The sequence below is a fragment of the Acartia tonsa genome, chromosome 1 (assembly GCF_053477335.1).
Source record: "Acartia tonsa isolate MP-2025a chromosome 1, ASM5347733v1, whole genome shotgun sequence".
NCBI lineage: Eukaryota > Metazoa > Arthropoda > Copepoda > Calanoida > Acartiidae > Acartia > Acartia tonsa.
The window spans coordinates 48,671,434-48,685,914 of NC_137260.1; the positions used below are offsets into that span (position 1 = coordinate 48,671,434).

The 14,481-nt window shown below is 31.9% G+C and overlaps 1 protein-coding gene and 2 long non-coding RNA genes across 4 annotated transcripts; all 3 read right to left on the reverse strand.

Annotated features, from left to right (window-relative positions):
- Positions 1-214: 214 nt before the first annotated feature.
- On the reverse strand, positions 215-938 carry LOC145322640 (uncharacterized). Its single transcript, XR_013880778.1, has 3 exons — positions 806-938; positions 571-696; positions 215-337 (listed from the first exon to the last, which is right to left on the reverse strand). It is a non-coding gene; the product is annotated as an uncharacterized LOC145322640 (long non-coding RNA).
- A 369-nt stretch (positions 939-1,307) lies between these two features.
- LOC145322573 (uncharacterized) lies at positions 1,308-14,446 on the reverse strand. Of its 2 annotated transcripts, none has more exons than XM_080164697.1 (12): positions 14,384-14,446; positions 12,102-12,303; positions 11,646-11,730; positions 11,228-11,371; positions 10,554-10,820; positions 5,957-6,085; positions 5,133-5,267; positions 4,553-4,656; positions 3,710-3,781; positions 3,057-3,313; positions 2,687-2,752; positions 1,308-2,434 (listed from the first exon to the last, which is right to left on the reverse strand). In XM_080164697.1, exons 2-12 carry the CDS (start codon positions 12,188-12,190, stop codon positions 2,367-2,369), a joined length of 1,416 nt encoding a protein of 471 aa, XP_080020823.1. In that variant the 5' UTR covers positions 12,191-12,303; positions 14,384-14,446; the 3' UTR covers positions 1,308-2,366. The 2 variants fall into 2 exon arrangements, with proteins under 2 accessions (XP_080020823.1, XP_080020832.1); XM_080164706.1 differs by having other exon boundaries at positions 14,416-14,438.
- Positions 7,431-9,313, reverse strand: LOC145310993 (uncharacterized). Its single transcript, XR_013876707.1, has 2 exons — positions 8,970-9,313; positions 7,431-7,816 (listed from the first exon to the last, which is right to left on the reverse strand). It is a non-coding gene; the product is annotated as an uncharacterized LOC145310993 (long non-coding RNA).
- Positions 14,447-14,481: the final 35 nt, after the last annotated feature.

Genomic DNA, 14,481 nt, shown 5'->3' on the forward strand with positions numbered 1-14,481 from the left:
GAATTATAAAAACTAAAACAAGGTATATCAAAATTAAAAACTAAAATCACAAATGCAACAAGAGTGGATAATAAAAACCTGATTTTTGAAATATTTCCAGTTAACGAATAAATAAATGGATTAACTATTTCCAGTATGGTTCCAACGAATCCAGTTTAATTCCACTGGATAAGAACCAGTTCTGAGCCATACTAAAAAATCATGTATCGTGACGTATTACAAAAACTTTCCACATTAAAATTTATTCCGGTATATTTGACCAAGGCCTTCGGCCACTCAGGCTAATAAACCGAAATTAGTTTTATCATTTTTTATTTCACTATCCGCAGAAAGGTGTCTATAATACGCAGCAATAAAAAACTATGTTTTACTGTCAAAATGTTTTGTTTAAACAAGCTTCACTATATTTGAAACTTTTGATATACAAACCCTTGTTGTAAAAGGGTGGGAAGATTTAATTGGGCACCTCGTAAACTCACATTTGAGGACACCTTGAAATGGCTAATAAGCCCCCTACAACTTATTTATTGACCCATTCTAGACATAGCATTTTGACAGCTTATAATCAACCCGACAAATAGATTAACAAAATTTAACAATTAAAATTTCAACTAAATTAATAAACAAACAATACTAGGTAAATATGACAAGTGTGGTGTATAGTGGACTGTGAGTTTCGGCCGCCAATGTTATTTTCTAGCATTTGTACAGTCTGAAGAATTTAAGCAATAAAATTGTACTTAATCAATCAATCAGCACAATTAAGAGAAATAAAAATTGGTGGCAATTTTTGGTAAAATAGTACCAACATAAATCAAATGAATAGATGTGTTGTAACATTGCACAATTTAATAAAATAAGCTTTTTTATTGGCTGATTTATAAAGTTTAGCTTACACTGGTATATATAATGCATAGAATTCAAAATCACTAATATTAATATATGCTACAAATACAGCTCAGTCAAATAAAAATCTTTAAAGAGGTGGAATGTTTTTGTTTTACAAATATAGGTTTGATTTTTTTTCATGGCAGATTTGAAAATTGTATTTTTTACCTAATAGGAAAGAAAATATATCAACTATTACTGAATGAAACAAGGATATTTGGATCATGGAAAGGAAATGAAGTAGCGGGTTACGTCGTATTTTCACAGTCGCTTTTCATAAGTTATTTTAGGTCAGGTTAGGTAAATGTTGATGATTGCCCCGCCGGGTTAGAAAATAGGCCCGACAGGGGCTAGAAATAGTAGAAAAGCTTCTGTGAAAATATTACGAAACCCGCTACTTCATTTTCTTTCCATGATTCAGATATTTTAATAAAACATGAAACTTGAATTTGGAATGTTTAAAAATGCAAACAAATACTTGAGCAGTTAATATTATGTCAAGTTACATATTTAAATTATAGCCAACTGAGAAGGTTATCAACTTAAGCATATCGAAGAATTTATATTATGCTTGGGTGTAAATTATTCCAATTTTTTTGAACAATATTACTATTAACAAGAAATATAAAGATATTAATAAGTCGAAATAAAATTCTAGCTGTGTTTGATATATGTACAATTTTTTTACAATTTATATTCTAAATATTCTAGTTGAATCTATTGGTTCAAGCAAGCTCTTATTTTAAAATTAAAACTCTTTTAGAGAACAAAATTAAGTTTTAACAAAAACTATGTCATTTTAACGTGCAATTCTTTGGTAAAATTTCTTTTGACTACATTATATAACTAAGATATAATCATTTTAACACAAGACTTTTTAGTGATTATTTACATTCTAATTTTTTTTTGTGAAACAGTGTTTTTTCTACAATAATTTTCTATAATTGAAGAACACTATTTTTTATAAAGCTTGAAAAGTTTTATAGATGCTAACAAAATGCGGAATTAAATTATATTATAAGAAGAAAAATTATTTTAAAAGTGATGCATCTTTTTAGAGTCTGATATTGCATATTTTCAAGTCTGCTTTGCATACAAGAGTGTATAATGTACGTACCGTACAAAAGGAAGAGAGAGGTAGTGAATACTTTTAATTAAAAAAAAATTACCAGGGACAGGGGTTAATATTTAGCAATTTTAATCATAAGCTTAAAATAGGTATCCATGTTTCTTAGCTGTGGGATATCAACAAGGCGAGGTGGGTGTTTGTTATTTTATAAGAAAAAAAATAGACAGGAATTCAATAAAATTGCTAAATAAATGACCCTGTCGCTTCAAAAGACTATTACATTATGTTAAATTATTATTTTTTAAATATATTATATACATTATGCACTGGTATTTCTTTGTTGACTACTGTCAGCGCCTTTTTTCTAAATCAAAATAGATGCATTCGCGCCTTAAAATCTCTGTTGTAATCAGGTAAGCACTGCCTGACCTGGGATACCAACCTCTACGTCTTCAACTTCGTCGTCTTGGAGCATTCCTACAAATAAAAGTTTTTAATCTAAGGTTAACAACTTTTGAATCATAATGATTTAAATAATGGCTTGGGTAAAAACATTTTTTATTGTGTTTATTCATAGTAATGATATATTTTCTATTTTGAGTTAATATTAACCAACACAAAAATTAACAGAAAAATTTTGAAAAACGGACCAAGAACAACAAAGATATTGGACTTCTCGCTTGCACCATTTGGGAGTCTAACCTTACCACAAGCAATCATTGATTTTACCTGTTGCTCCTACTTCTTCGTCATCGTCATCACCAACTAATCCAGAATCATCATCCACTCTGCCACCTAAGAGTAAATATAATCTATTATTTGGCTCTTGGTGAGATTTGTCTCTATCATGACTATGAGTGATATTTTATTTTGTACAATGCCTTCCAATGTAAATCAAATGTGCATTCAATCCTATCATATAAAGTTAAAGATATAGGAATCAAAAAGTCTAAATTAGTTGTACTTTTCAGGTAAGCTTTATAAACTTCCTCCGACCCAAACCCTCTTATAGAGACTAGGGGCGAAACAACTAATTTAAATACAAAATATTAAAACTACCACTTTTCGCAAACATCTCCCTATAAACAGATCAACATACCTTCATCATCTAAGCCGCCATACATTCCCTCCTCCCCTTCTTCCTCAATCAAATCAATCTCCGGAGCAAGATGCTCCTCAATGTCAAGATCATCGTCATCATCAAACATATCCGCGCCAGCGGCCATGAGCGCCGCCGCATTTGGCGGCAGCATAGCCGCGCCCATACTGCCGTCGGAAAAGTGAGCGTTGCGGTGTGTTTTGACGTAGTACTCTGATTTGAATGATTTGCCGCATATATCACATTTATATGGTTTCCTTAATATAAAAATAGTTATTTCTCGCATAGTTTTATAAACAGCTTTCCACGGATATAAAATGTACAATTATAAGATTAAAACCAGTTTTTTTTAGCCCCGAGATGCCGAAGGCACGAGCTACAAAAAAACTGGTTTTAATCTTATGATTGTACATTTTTATATTCGTAGAGAACTGGATATAATACGAAACTAGACATAATTTCTTTTTACGGATGGGAAAATATTACATAGAAAATTTATGTAAAATCTTGAGATTAAAAATGTGGAACATTAAATTTCTAAACCTTGTGCAAAATATAAATAAAATTCTTACAGGAATATAGACATTTACCTATTCACTGAATTTTCATAGGATCTTATATAATATTACTGTGTTAAAGTTTACTGTTCTAACCTGTTACTGTGAGACATAATATGTTTGTTTAAATACTTCATCTTGTTAAACTTGGCTCCACACAGCCGGCATCTAAACAAAACAAGTATGATTGCCTCCGTTACTTGCAGAAGATTTTGTTTAAGGGGGGGGGGGGGAGGTGTGCGTAATTACATCTGAGCTGAATCTTTAAATCATTTTAGTGGTGTGCCAAATCAGGGTGCGCCGAATTTCAGCCAATCACAGCGCGGCATATCATATAATGCTGTGCTGTGATTGGCTGGAATTCGGCGCACCCCGATTTGGCGCACCCCCAAAATGATTTAAAGATTCAGCTCTGAACTTAAACAGTGAGGAAAATGGTCTAAATATTGAGCTAGATTCTTAAAAATTAGTACATAAGCCTATTCCTATTGTATTACATCTAAATAAAAAAAAAAAAAAAAATTTTAGGTTAGGTTAGGTACTACTAACCCCCCAACCCCCTTTCTTAAAGAAGCAAATACAACATTACAGCACATTTGATTTTATCTTTATTAAAGCGAAAAGCATTAGTCATGAATTTAAAATCAAATCTGATTTTAAGGTATTAACATAGAGGGAGAGAATAGTAAACTTTTAATAACTATGGTACCAAAATTTTATAATAACACTCTCTCATTCGCTCTTTAAACCAGATTTGTTGTTTTTAACTTTTGAACCAACAATTTTAATCTTTAGATGGGGTAATTTTGTTTATCATCAATAAGAAAGAATAAGAATTTATCGTTCATTGTCTTATTTCCCAAGATCCTTGTATAATACCTACCAATTGTAGCCTATTTGAATTAAACTACACAAGACATCTTAGGATAGAATGAATACCTGTGGCGTTTCAACAGCTGTTCATGGCTTTCTTCGTGGAGTTGAAGATCAAACTTGCTCTGGAAAACCTCACCACACACAGTGCATGGATGATCTTTAGGGCCCTGAGATAAAGAAGTACATTATTTCAATATATATCATCAATCCTCTTAATGTAAGACGAAAAGGTGGGTTTCTTATCATAATAAACAGATCTATAAATGAAGAGGTGACTATTGTAAAGCTAAACCATATTGAAACATCAAATATATACATTATCCATTAAAATGTTTACTTTGTGACAGTAAATAGACGGTTATTTACCACCTTTTTAATTAAAAACAATGCTGTAAAAAATTCAAAGGAATGGGATACCGCCACGCCTTTTTAAAGAGAAATATTATTAAATGTACTGTATACATTGACAATTACAATGCACCTTGAAAACTAAATAATTCGAATATCAAAAAAAGATGTATTTAGAGCACGAAATAATAAGTCTTTTATGAGTTTTAACAGGTTTAAAATAAGAAGAAACAGTAAAGTGTTCAGTAAACAAAACAGGATATCTAAGAACAAGTACCGCTTTTGAATTGATTACCTGACAAAGGCCAGAATCAAGATGGCGTTTAACATTCTTCTCTTTGATAAATCTCTCCTTGCACTGGGGACACTGGAACATCTTTCTAAAGGCCAGGGGAATGTGGGTGATACGGTGACGTTCTGCCTTGTGAACCTAAATAAGTGCGCTATTAAAAAAACTAACTTTTAACATATTTTTTTGGGGTTAGGTAGATTTATACGGATTAGGAAAAAAGGGTGATGGGGAGCACTTTTCGAGGAACTTTACGGAAGGTCTATGAAATTATTATAAAATGGAATAAAAATATCATGGAGAGGCTTAAGTAAAATTAGCAACTATGAGAAACTCAAGATTTTCGAAAAGGCTAGAAGATATCCAGATAACTTAAATAGTGTAATAAGAACTAGTTTATCTTACTTCTGCTTATTCATGATTTTCATTAAAGTAATCACATTTAAAAATATAAGTCATATTTATGTCATAAAAGGGAAGTCGCATCGTCATATGGACAGTTTTCCGCGGATAGTAAAATTAAACAATATAGGATTCATTCCTGTTTGATTGGCCACTAAAGGTCATCAAAACGATGCGATACATGATTTTTCAGTTGGCTCAACCCGGCTTTAAACTTGTTGTTTTTAATTTGAAAAAGAGTACTGAAAAGTAACATTTTTTCCCCTCCTTAAGGAAAAAACCTGAAAAATATGTGGGAGGGGTGACTGAAGTGTATAAAATAAAGAGTACTAAAAAAAACATTTGCCAGCCAGGGAAAAATGAATCTTGTGCAGAATATACACCCCTGGTATTCAGGGCCTGCTTTCTGGTTAAGTATTTTTACATACCGTAGGCCAGGGCTTGATATTTGGACAAAGTGAGCACTTGTACATCTTGCGGCCACCCTGTCGTTGGCCCTCCACACGTATAGTAATTATTTTAGCCTCCATATACCCCATACTGTCATCAGCCATTTCCTGATAATTAAAAGATTGTTTTGAATGTTTAGTCAATTGTCATAAATTGGACAACTATTTTCATTCATTTTTATCTTAATTATAATTTTATAAGGTACCTAGTACATTTACAACTTTTATAGCAATGATTATTTTATCTTATAATGATAAGACTTTAATACCAAGAATCTTGTGGTATATGCAACTTAAAAAGTATCTAATTTTGTATAACAAACGTAAATAATAATCAATTGGACAAAGTAGATTAACCCAAGAATAAGATAAACCATTAAATGCACTTCATGAAATTGAACCTTCCCACAAGAATCAAATTTCTCGATGTTTTCATTACAGAGACAAAGCAGGGAGGAAGGGAGGGGACAATGGGCAATTAATTCAATTTTATAGTTGTGACACTTTAAGGTTGAAAAACCAGATAATTCCAGATAAAACGAGTATTTCTGATAGTGCAACTTTTATTGGAAATTTATTCATTTTTTAATTAATTTTAATTCAAAATGCACCATCCCCCAAATTCTACTTTACTAATAGCCTCTGATTATCAAGATAAAGAACTTGGTAGCAATTCATTTACTAAGGAATATTAGTTTTAGAATTTAGCGTAGAAAAATAGCATAAAACCATCTTAAGATTTTAATGATAAAAACAGTCTAAAAGGATTTCAGGACCTTTATGCATCTTCCCTAAAATGTAGAACTTAATCGGATTGGTAACCAAATTCTTAAGCTATAAATAAACAAAACTTACTACTTTTTATTGGATATTAGCGCAGCTTACTATATGTGTATGAGCATGTTATAAATGGACGTACAGATTTTCTAGTAACAGTTTTTATGGTTTCTAAATCGTAATAAATAATAAACAAGAATCAGTTAAAACAATTGTATTAAAAATTAATAAAATAACTACAAAATCTACTTAAATAATACATATATGTATATATCATATCACAATAGAATTGTTAGGTAAATATAAAACAATTGAATCAAAAATGATTTATGGGTATAGTCCCATTCGTGGCAACACCCCTTAAGGGGCGATTCGTCGTATTTTCAAAATTGCTTGGGGCTGGAAATAGGAGAAAAGCTACTGTGAAAATACAAAGAAACTCCCCTTAAGGGGTGTTGTCACGAAAGGGGCTACCCTGAACTGAATTAGCAGAATATTAATGCTTCAGTACAAACAATATTGTAAGTAAATTTGTTGCAAAACTGCATAAATAGATAATACTGTTTAAGGACATACTTAAATTTCTAGGACTTGTTTATAGAGATGCTTTGCTTATAACATTGTATAATAGGAATCAGTTTTCAAAAAATCTGAAGAATCGGATAATTTGTTATCAAAAAAGTTAAAAATCGACATGTTTCAAATAGATGTACGGACATTCTGGTATTGATTGTAGGGTTGCTACGCTTTCTAAATTGTACCTAACTATTACAGGAATCATCATGCAAAGTTTGGAATCGATAGGACAATTCTAACCTGTTTAAATTAACAAAAAGAGCTAACTCTCTGTGACTGAGGGATGGACGGACGTACGGACGGACCGACCGTAATCATAGAAAAGCTTCGCTTTAAAAAAAATAAAATTATGTAAATGTCAAACTACGGACCACCCCTACACGCTGCAGATACCCTCCGTGATGTAACTTAAATTCTTTCTTGCACGTTCGCACCATATCAATAACATCTTCTTTCAGGAAAGCTAATTTTCTCTTTGTTAGTCATCTGAAATAAATATTTTTTTTAGTATTTATAGGCTTTACTGAAAGGCAAAAATATTAATTCGGAACTAATATAAATACCAATGAAATTATTACCTACTGCTACCTAGTTAAACAAGGATGACAACATCCATAAAAGCGAAGCACTAAAACGGTAGGACAAACGGACATTAACACTTGTATAGTGTCTGAACTGAATAATCAGAATATAGAAGTATAAGATTCGAAGCAAAATTGTAAGTAAATTTGTTGATAAACTGCTTGATACAGCATAATGTTTATGGACATACTTACACTTTTAGGACTTGATTATAGAGTTGCTTTGCTTATAATATTGTTCTTTGTTGTTCCAGGAATCAATATACCAAAAATCAGATCAAACGGATAATTAGATCACATAAAAATTTGTGGTTAAAAAAGTAGAAAAATCAACATGTTTAAAATGGACGTACGGACATTCTGGTAATGATTATAGAGTTGCTACGCTTCCTAAATCGTACCTTACTACTACAGGAATCATCATGCAAAGTTTGAAATCAATAGGACAATTCTAACATGCCTAAATTAACGAATAAAAGCTATCTATCTCGGACAGACGGACGTACAGACGGACGTATGGACCGACCCTAATTATAGAAAGCTTCGCTTTTTAAAACCATAACTGGACATTACTTTTGGATATAGTCCCTTTCGTAACATCGCACCATATGGGGCGATTCTTCGTATTTTTCACAGTAGCTTTTTTCCTATTCATAGCTCCTGCGGGAGGCTCTAACCCAACGGGCCATTACCTAACCCTGTGGGCCAATCATCTAACCCAATATAACCTAACCTAACCTAGCCTAACCTAAAATAACCTATAAAAAGCCATTTTAAAATACGAAGAATAGCCCCATATGGGGCGATGTTACGTAAGGGACTATTCACTATTCCCTTACTTTTCTCAAAATTAGGTACCTGATAAGAATGAAATGATAACCGAAAAGCAATCTTCTAACTGTTAATAATTAGTGGCAAAGGTACAGTATGATTAAAAATTTCAATCTGTATGTCTTTCCCTTCCTAACATTCCATTAATTACAACATATTTTCTTAATATTTAAATTTCTATGCTTTGGTAATTGTCAACTTTGTTTTGATAAAAAATGTATATTTACCGTAACCATTTTGTTGTTCTCCTGGAAACCTAGGCAGTATCACATTTTCTGCTTGTTTGCATTTTACACAAGATTTCATCTGAAAAATATTAAAGATTCTTATAGAGTTGCTTCGGTTTTCAAGTCATACCTAATTGTTATAGAAATCATCATGTAAAGTTTAAAATTGATAGGACAATTCTAATCTGTTTAATTTAACAAAATGAGCTAACCGTAATGGACAGACGTACGGACAGACCGACCCTTAAATTATAAAAAGCTTCGCTTTTAAAATTTTTATAAAATCATCACTAGACTAAATTTTATCTTGTAATGTAATGCCCTCTAAAATGGAGAACTATATCAACATTCAAAAAACGTATTACTATATATAAAAGGATACAAATATTATATTATATCTTGTCAATAAAACATTTGAAAAATGAAACCAAAAATCGCCACGTGTCACTAAATTTTTATTCAGAAATGTGTGTGTATATTGAGACGCTTGTTTGTGTATGTATTTCTTTCTAATGTTGCCATACACTGAGCTATAATCAACAGCAGAAAATATATTCTATTAGCGTAGCTACTTTATAACTAATTTATTTTAAATTTGATTAATGAAAGATATCTAAAAGCAATTTAATTATTAATTTAAAAAAAATAAATACAATAATTTCTATAATCATAACTGCAAACAAATATTCCATAATTATTTTTTCATTATGATTTTAAAACAATTAAAGTAAAAAATTTTCTGTCTGTTTGTTTATTGTTTACATTTTTATTATTGCGCTAGTTAGCATAAGAATGCCCCGTCATGTTGCATGATTTCTCGTGACGTCATTCATATTTTAGTCCCCAAAGTCAGTCAGAAACTGCTAAATTCATGCACATTCCCTTTAAGCCAGTCCCCAAAGTCTGAGACTCCTAAAATATGAATATTCGATCCATTGTCCCCTCCCTTCCTCCCTGGAGACAAAGTAGTGTTCTTGAGGTTGTATAAACAATATGTCCGGCCGCACATGGAATTTTCAAGTGTAGCCTGGTCCCCCTGGCAGGTCAATGATATATCTGTTTTAGAAGAAGTACAAGTTAAAGCTGTCAAAATGATTTCTGGACTTCAAGGTAAAGATTATGTTGAAAAACTGAAAGAGCTTGGTCTTTGGAGTCTAGAAAAAAGGAGACTTATGTTCGATCTTATTCAGATGCACAAGTTAATCACAAATATTGGACATGTCAAGTGTAATTATAGGCACCCTGAAATAAACCCAGAAAGAACAGTCACAAGATCACAAACAGACTCTTTAAACATAATAAAAGAGAGATCTAACCTAGAAACTAGAAAAAACTTTTTCACAGTGAGAACGGCAGATATTTGGAACTCATTACCAAGTGACATAAAAAGTATCAGACAAGTGACAAAATTTTAAAAAAGACTAGTTCAGTGGATGAGCGAGAAAAAATTAACCAGCAGAGACTGAATTCTTCATCATGGCTTTACGAGCTTACCGAAGAAAACACATACAAGTAAACAAGTAAGTAAGTATCCTAATACTTTCGAAGCGACGTACCTAACTTTTCAAATAATAATATTATCACCTGTATTTCTTCTTTAGCAGATCTAGCTTCAATAATATCCACTCCCAGACTTTCACTAATAGAATCATCAACACTAATACTATCCGATCTTGTGGGGGCACTTTGTGATATTGACAATCCTGCACGCTCCAGCGTAGCAACTCCATTGCTGTGACTCAGCGCTTGTCTCTCAGTGGTTTGATTCGCCGAAGAGACTATTGGAAAGACGGACAACACCGGCGATTCGTCCTCTTCGCTGATGGCGCTTCCGGTACCCCAGCCATTTTCCTGTAAAAATTATATTTTGAGAATGTTTTGCTTTTTTATTTGCTTAATTCTATGTGGACCAAAGTGTCCGTTAAAGAAATATAAACAAACTTTTTGCCTTTTTAAAGTAATTTTCATCACTGGATCCTTGAAAGGTATTTTTTTACATCACATATTTTCACTTCTGAGGAAGGTATAAAGTTTCAAAATTAAATCATTCTTCTAAGAATTGATAAGATTTATACTAGTCGAAAGGGATTTTTGAATCTTGATATGCACGAGATACGCGGCGAAAACTGTAGCGCAAAACGAAATGCAAACACTAATAAAAAAATAGTCAATAAATGTAGTAAAAATGTCTTATCAAGACAGTTTCTAGATTTGGCTCTTTAAATACTGTAAATACCAATACACATGTCTAAACATACCTTTTTCATGAAGGGAGGGGTGGTGGAACTGGACATGGCAGACGAAGTGGAAGGCAGGCAGCCATTTGTCGGCGGGTTCTTTATCTTGTGGATGGGTGTAATGGTAAGATTTGGTAGGCTTAAGGTCTGAGCATCTATTTCCTCCTGTAAAAAATATGCATATGTACTTTTCGGTAGATAAAAGATTTCCTATGTCCTTAAACAGCAGTTTATTTACACATAATGATTTAGATAGGTATCTTTTTAAAAATGTAGTCTATATCATTTTACAAAATATGTTAAAGGACAAAATATAAAATAACACTTAAAAATGGTAAATTCTAATCCAAGTGCCGCATAACTTGATTCTTAAAGTTTAGCTTCTCCGTAATAAAACTATTCAGTTAATTTAAAAGTTAGCATAAATAAATCACATCACCTTGCAATTCTCCTCGACTGTTTTGTCTATGATCCATGACAGATAATAATAAACTCGATGCTCTACATTCAAGTGATCTTTGTACCTAATAAAAAAAAACATCTTCTTGGTTTCAAATAAATAGATAAATTACATATAGTAAGTTAAGAGTACTTTTTTTTAAAGTTAAATGTAGAAAATAAATAAATAGGTTTGTAAATGAAGAAAATATAAAAAAATTTACTTTTGGCATTAGTTAGTTACAAGAACACTATTCAAAATAAACATTTTAATAAGCATCAAATGTCATTCAAAAAGGCACCAATACATAGGTTATTGTTATGTTTGGAGTAAACTTAACACATTTCAATGTTGCAATCATTTTATGTGTTGATATTTAAAAAAAAAAAAAATGTTGGAAACTTATACTTAACCGGTAAACAGACCTCAGCCCCCCCCCCAAAAAAAAAAAATTACCTAGAATCATCATCTGGGGAGTAGCATACCACCCCACGGCACAACAAACACCGGATTGTTTCTGTACTTGCATCTAACAAAGGGGTCATCCCGAATTAAAAAATCCGGGACACGTTGATTGAATGTAAATTTATTTTGGGAATTATTTCTAGTAATCTCCGCTTTGTCTCTGAAGTCTACCAAGCTACATTTTCTTCATCTTCTACAAATCAAAGTTTCAAAAAATATCATATGTGATAGGTATACAGTATTTATATATTGGAGATAATGTTTTTTTATTTTCTTTCATAAGTGGGTATTATGTTTCATTAGATCTCCTCAACGGCTGAACTGATAAAAAGTTATAAAGCTCGATTTCACGCGAATGGCGAGAAAAGATGTGAAAAAAAGATAATTTTCCCTTATATTAGGTTTTGAAAGTTCTAATTTTCCTGTTATGGCTGTTTTTCTTTCCTCAAAATTAAAAATAAGATTTCCTCAACGGCTAGAATGATTTAAAATAATTCTCAAAGCTAAAGGCCACGCGACTGGCTATGTAAGAAAATAAGATCATTTATCCCTTCACAGTGCAAATGAAGGTGATTTGACTTTTGTGTCAGAACCTAAATTGGGACATAGTGCATTTCATTACCATAGGTTAGGTAACTTTATTTCACTTTTCAATAAAATCTAAAATGCAGCGGTTTTTGAGAAAATTAGATTTAAAAATTTCAAGTTCAATTTTCACCCACTAGGAGTTACCGCATAATCATGACAAGAAAAGCAAAGATTATTTAATTAAAATTTTGAACAACTTTGCTTTCATAAAGTTCTTCATAAAACCACTCCTGAAGTGAGTTAATTAATGGTCATTTTTATCAATTGCTTTGCTAAGGTCACGGAAATTCAGCCTTAAATAGATCATATATAGAGAGGTTTTATGACTGACTTTATAAAAGCAAAGTTGTTCAAAACTTTAAATAAATAATCTTTGCTTTTCTTGTCATGATTATGCGGTAACTCCTAGTGAGTGAAAATTGAACTTGAAATTTTTAAATCTAATTTTCTCAAAAACCGCTGCATTTTAGATTTTATTGAAAAGTGAAATGAAGTTACCTAACATAGGGTAATAAAATGCACTATGTCCCAATTTAGGTTCTGACACTAAAGTCAAAGCACCTTCGAAGGCACTGTGCCTTAAGATTAAGTTTTAGTACAAGTACCAATTTTTCATATTATGGGTGTTTTTTCTTAAACTAAAAGTAAAAACTTTGTACTTTCCCCAAATATACTTAATATCACAAAATTATCATTAGAAAAATTTAAATTTTTATGTTTTCTAGTAAATATTGAGTGAAGTTGTAGTAAGTTGAAACTTGTATATTATATTTACTCTGCACAGCTGACGGATTATAAACTAACTCGCGCCGGGATCAATCAATCAATAACATAATTCAAAGATTCTCCGTAGAGTAACTTTTACATAGATCTTTGAATGTGGTATATTTTGCTTTTGAATTAATTTTAAATTCGTTTAAGTCTGAGAGTATTTGACTGGTTTAGTTAAGTAGATTATAGTTTAAGAACATATAATCATTATACATATTCAAGCATGAAATTACCGTAATTCATTTATAGTTTAAGATATAAAAAAAATTCGCATCGTATTATAGACAGAATTCAGCTGTAACTAACATGTCAACAGTCAATTTATCAGCCATTGACTTGACCATTAGACAGGGGTGTATATTCTGCACAAGATTTATTTTTTTCCCCTGTTACAAAATTTTTAATTCCCCCCCCCCCCCCTAGTTTTTTTCTCACAAAGTAGGGGGGGGAAATGGAAATATAATTAAAGAACTCTATATTTTATTTGGTTTATCCCTCCTACCACACATTTTTTTAGTTTCCCCCGGGAAATGGAAAAAATGTTTTCAGTTTTCTTAATTTATACATTTTTTTTCCCTCCAACCTCTTATTTTTTATCCCCCCCCCCCCCCCCCCCTGAGCAGGGGATCCTTTAGATCACTGTATTGTTAGTCTATATTTAAGAAACAGTCAACCGCGGAATTGCGTAGAGTAGCCTTGCTTCTACCATTTGATGAAGAATACGTAGATATTGACAGGGGAAATTTAATTGTCAACATGGGTTGATATTTTGGTCCTCAGATGTTGGTCAATACTTTCTTGCAAGGTCAGGGAGGGGATAGGAATATCGTCATATTAGCCAACTGGGAGAAACATTTTTCAGAGTATGCGAGAATCTCTCACTATGTCCATGTATTCTTTTTCTATACTTCTACCTTGAATAAGACAACAAATTCTTCGCACCCACCTTCGGTCATTTTATTATTCATTCTAAAACTAAATCATATTAAACAAACCAGTTTAGAATTAAGAA

Excerpts from the sequence above, each read along its gene's own strand:
- LOC145322573 (XM_080164697.1), bottom strand. The coding sequence starts at position 12,190 with ATGACCCCTTTGTTAGATGCAAGTACAGAAACAATCCGGTGTTTGTTG. Across the intron at positions 11,731-12,101 it reads TCCCCAGATGATGATTCTAG|GTACAAAGATCACTTGAATG; the intron begins GTAATTTTTTTT and ends TTTTTTTATTAG. Across the intron at positions 2,753-3,056 it reads TGGCGGCTTAGATGATGAAG|GTGGCAGAGTGGATGATGAT; the intron begins GTATGTTGATCT and ends ATTTACTCTTAG.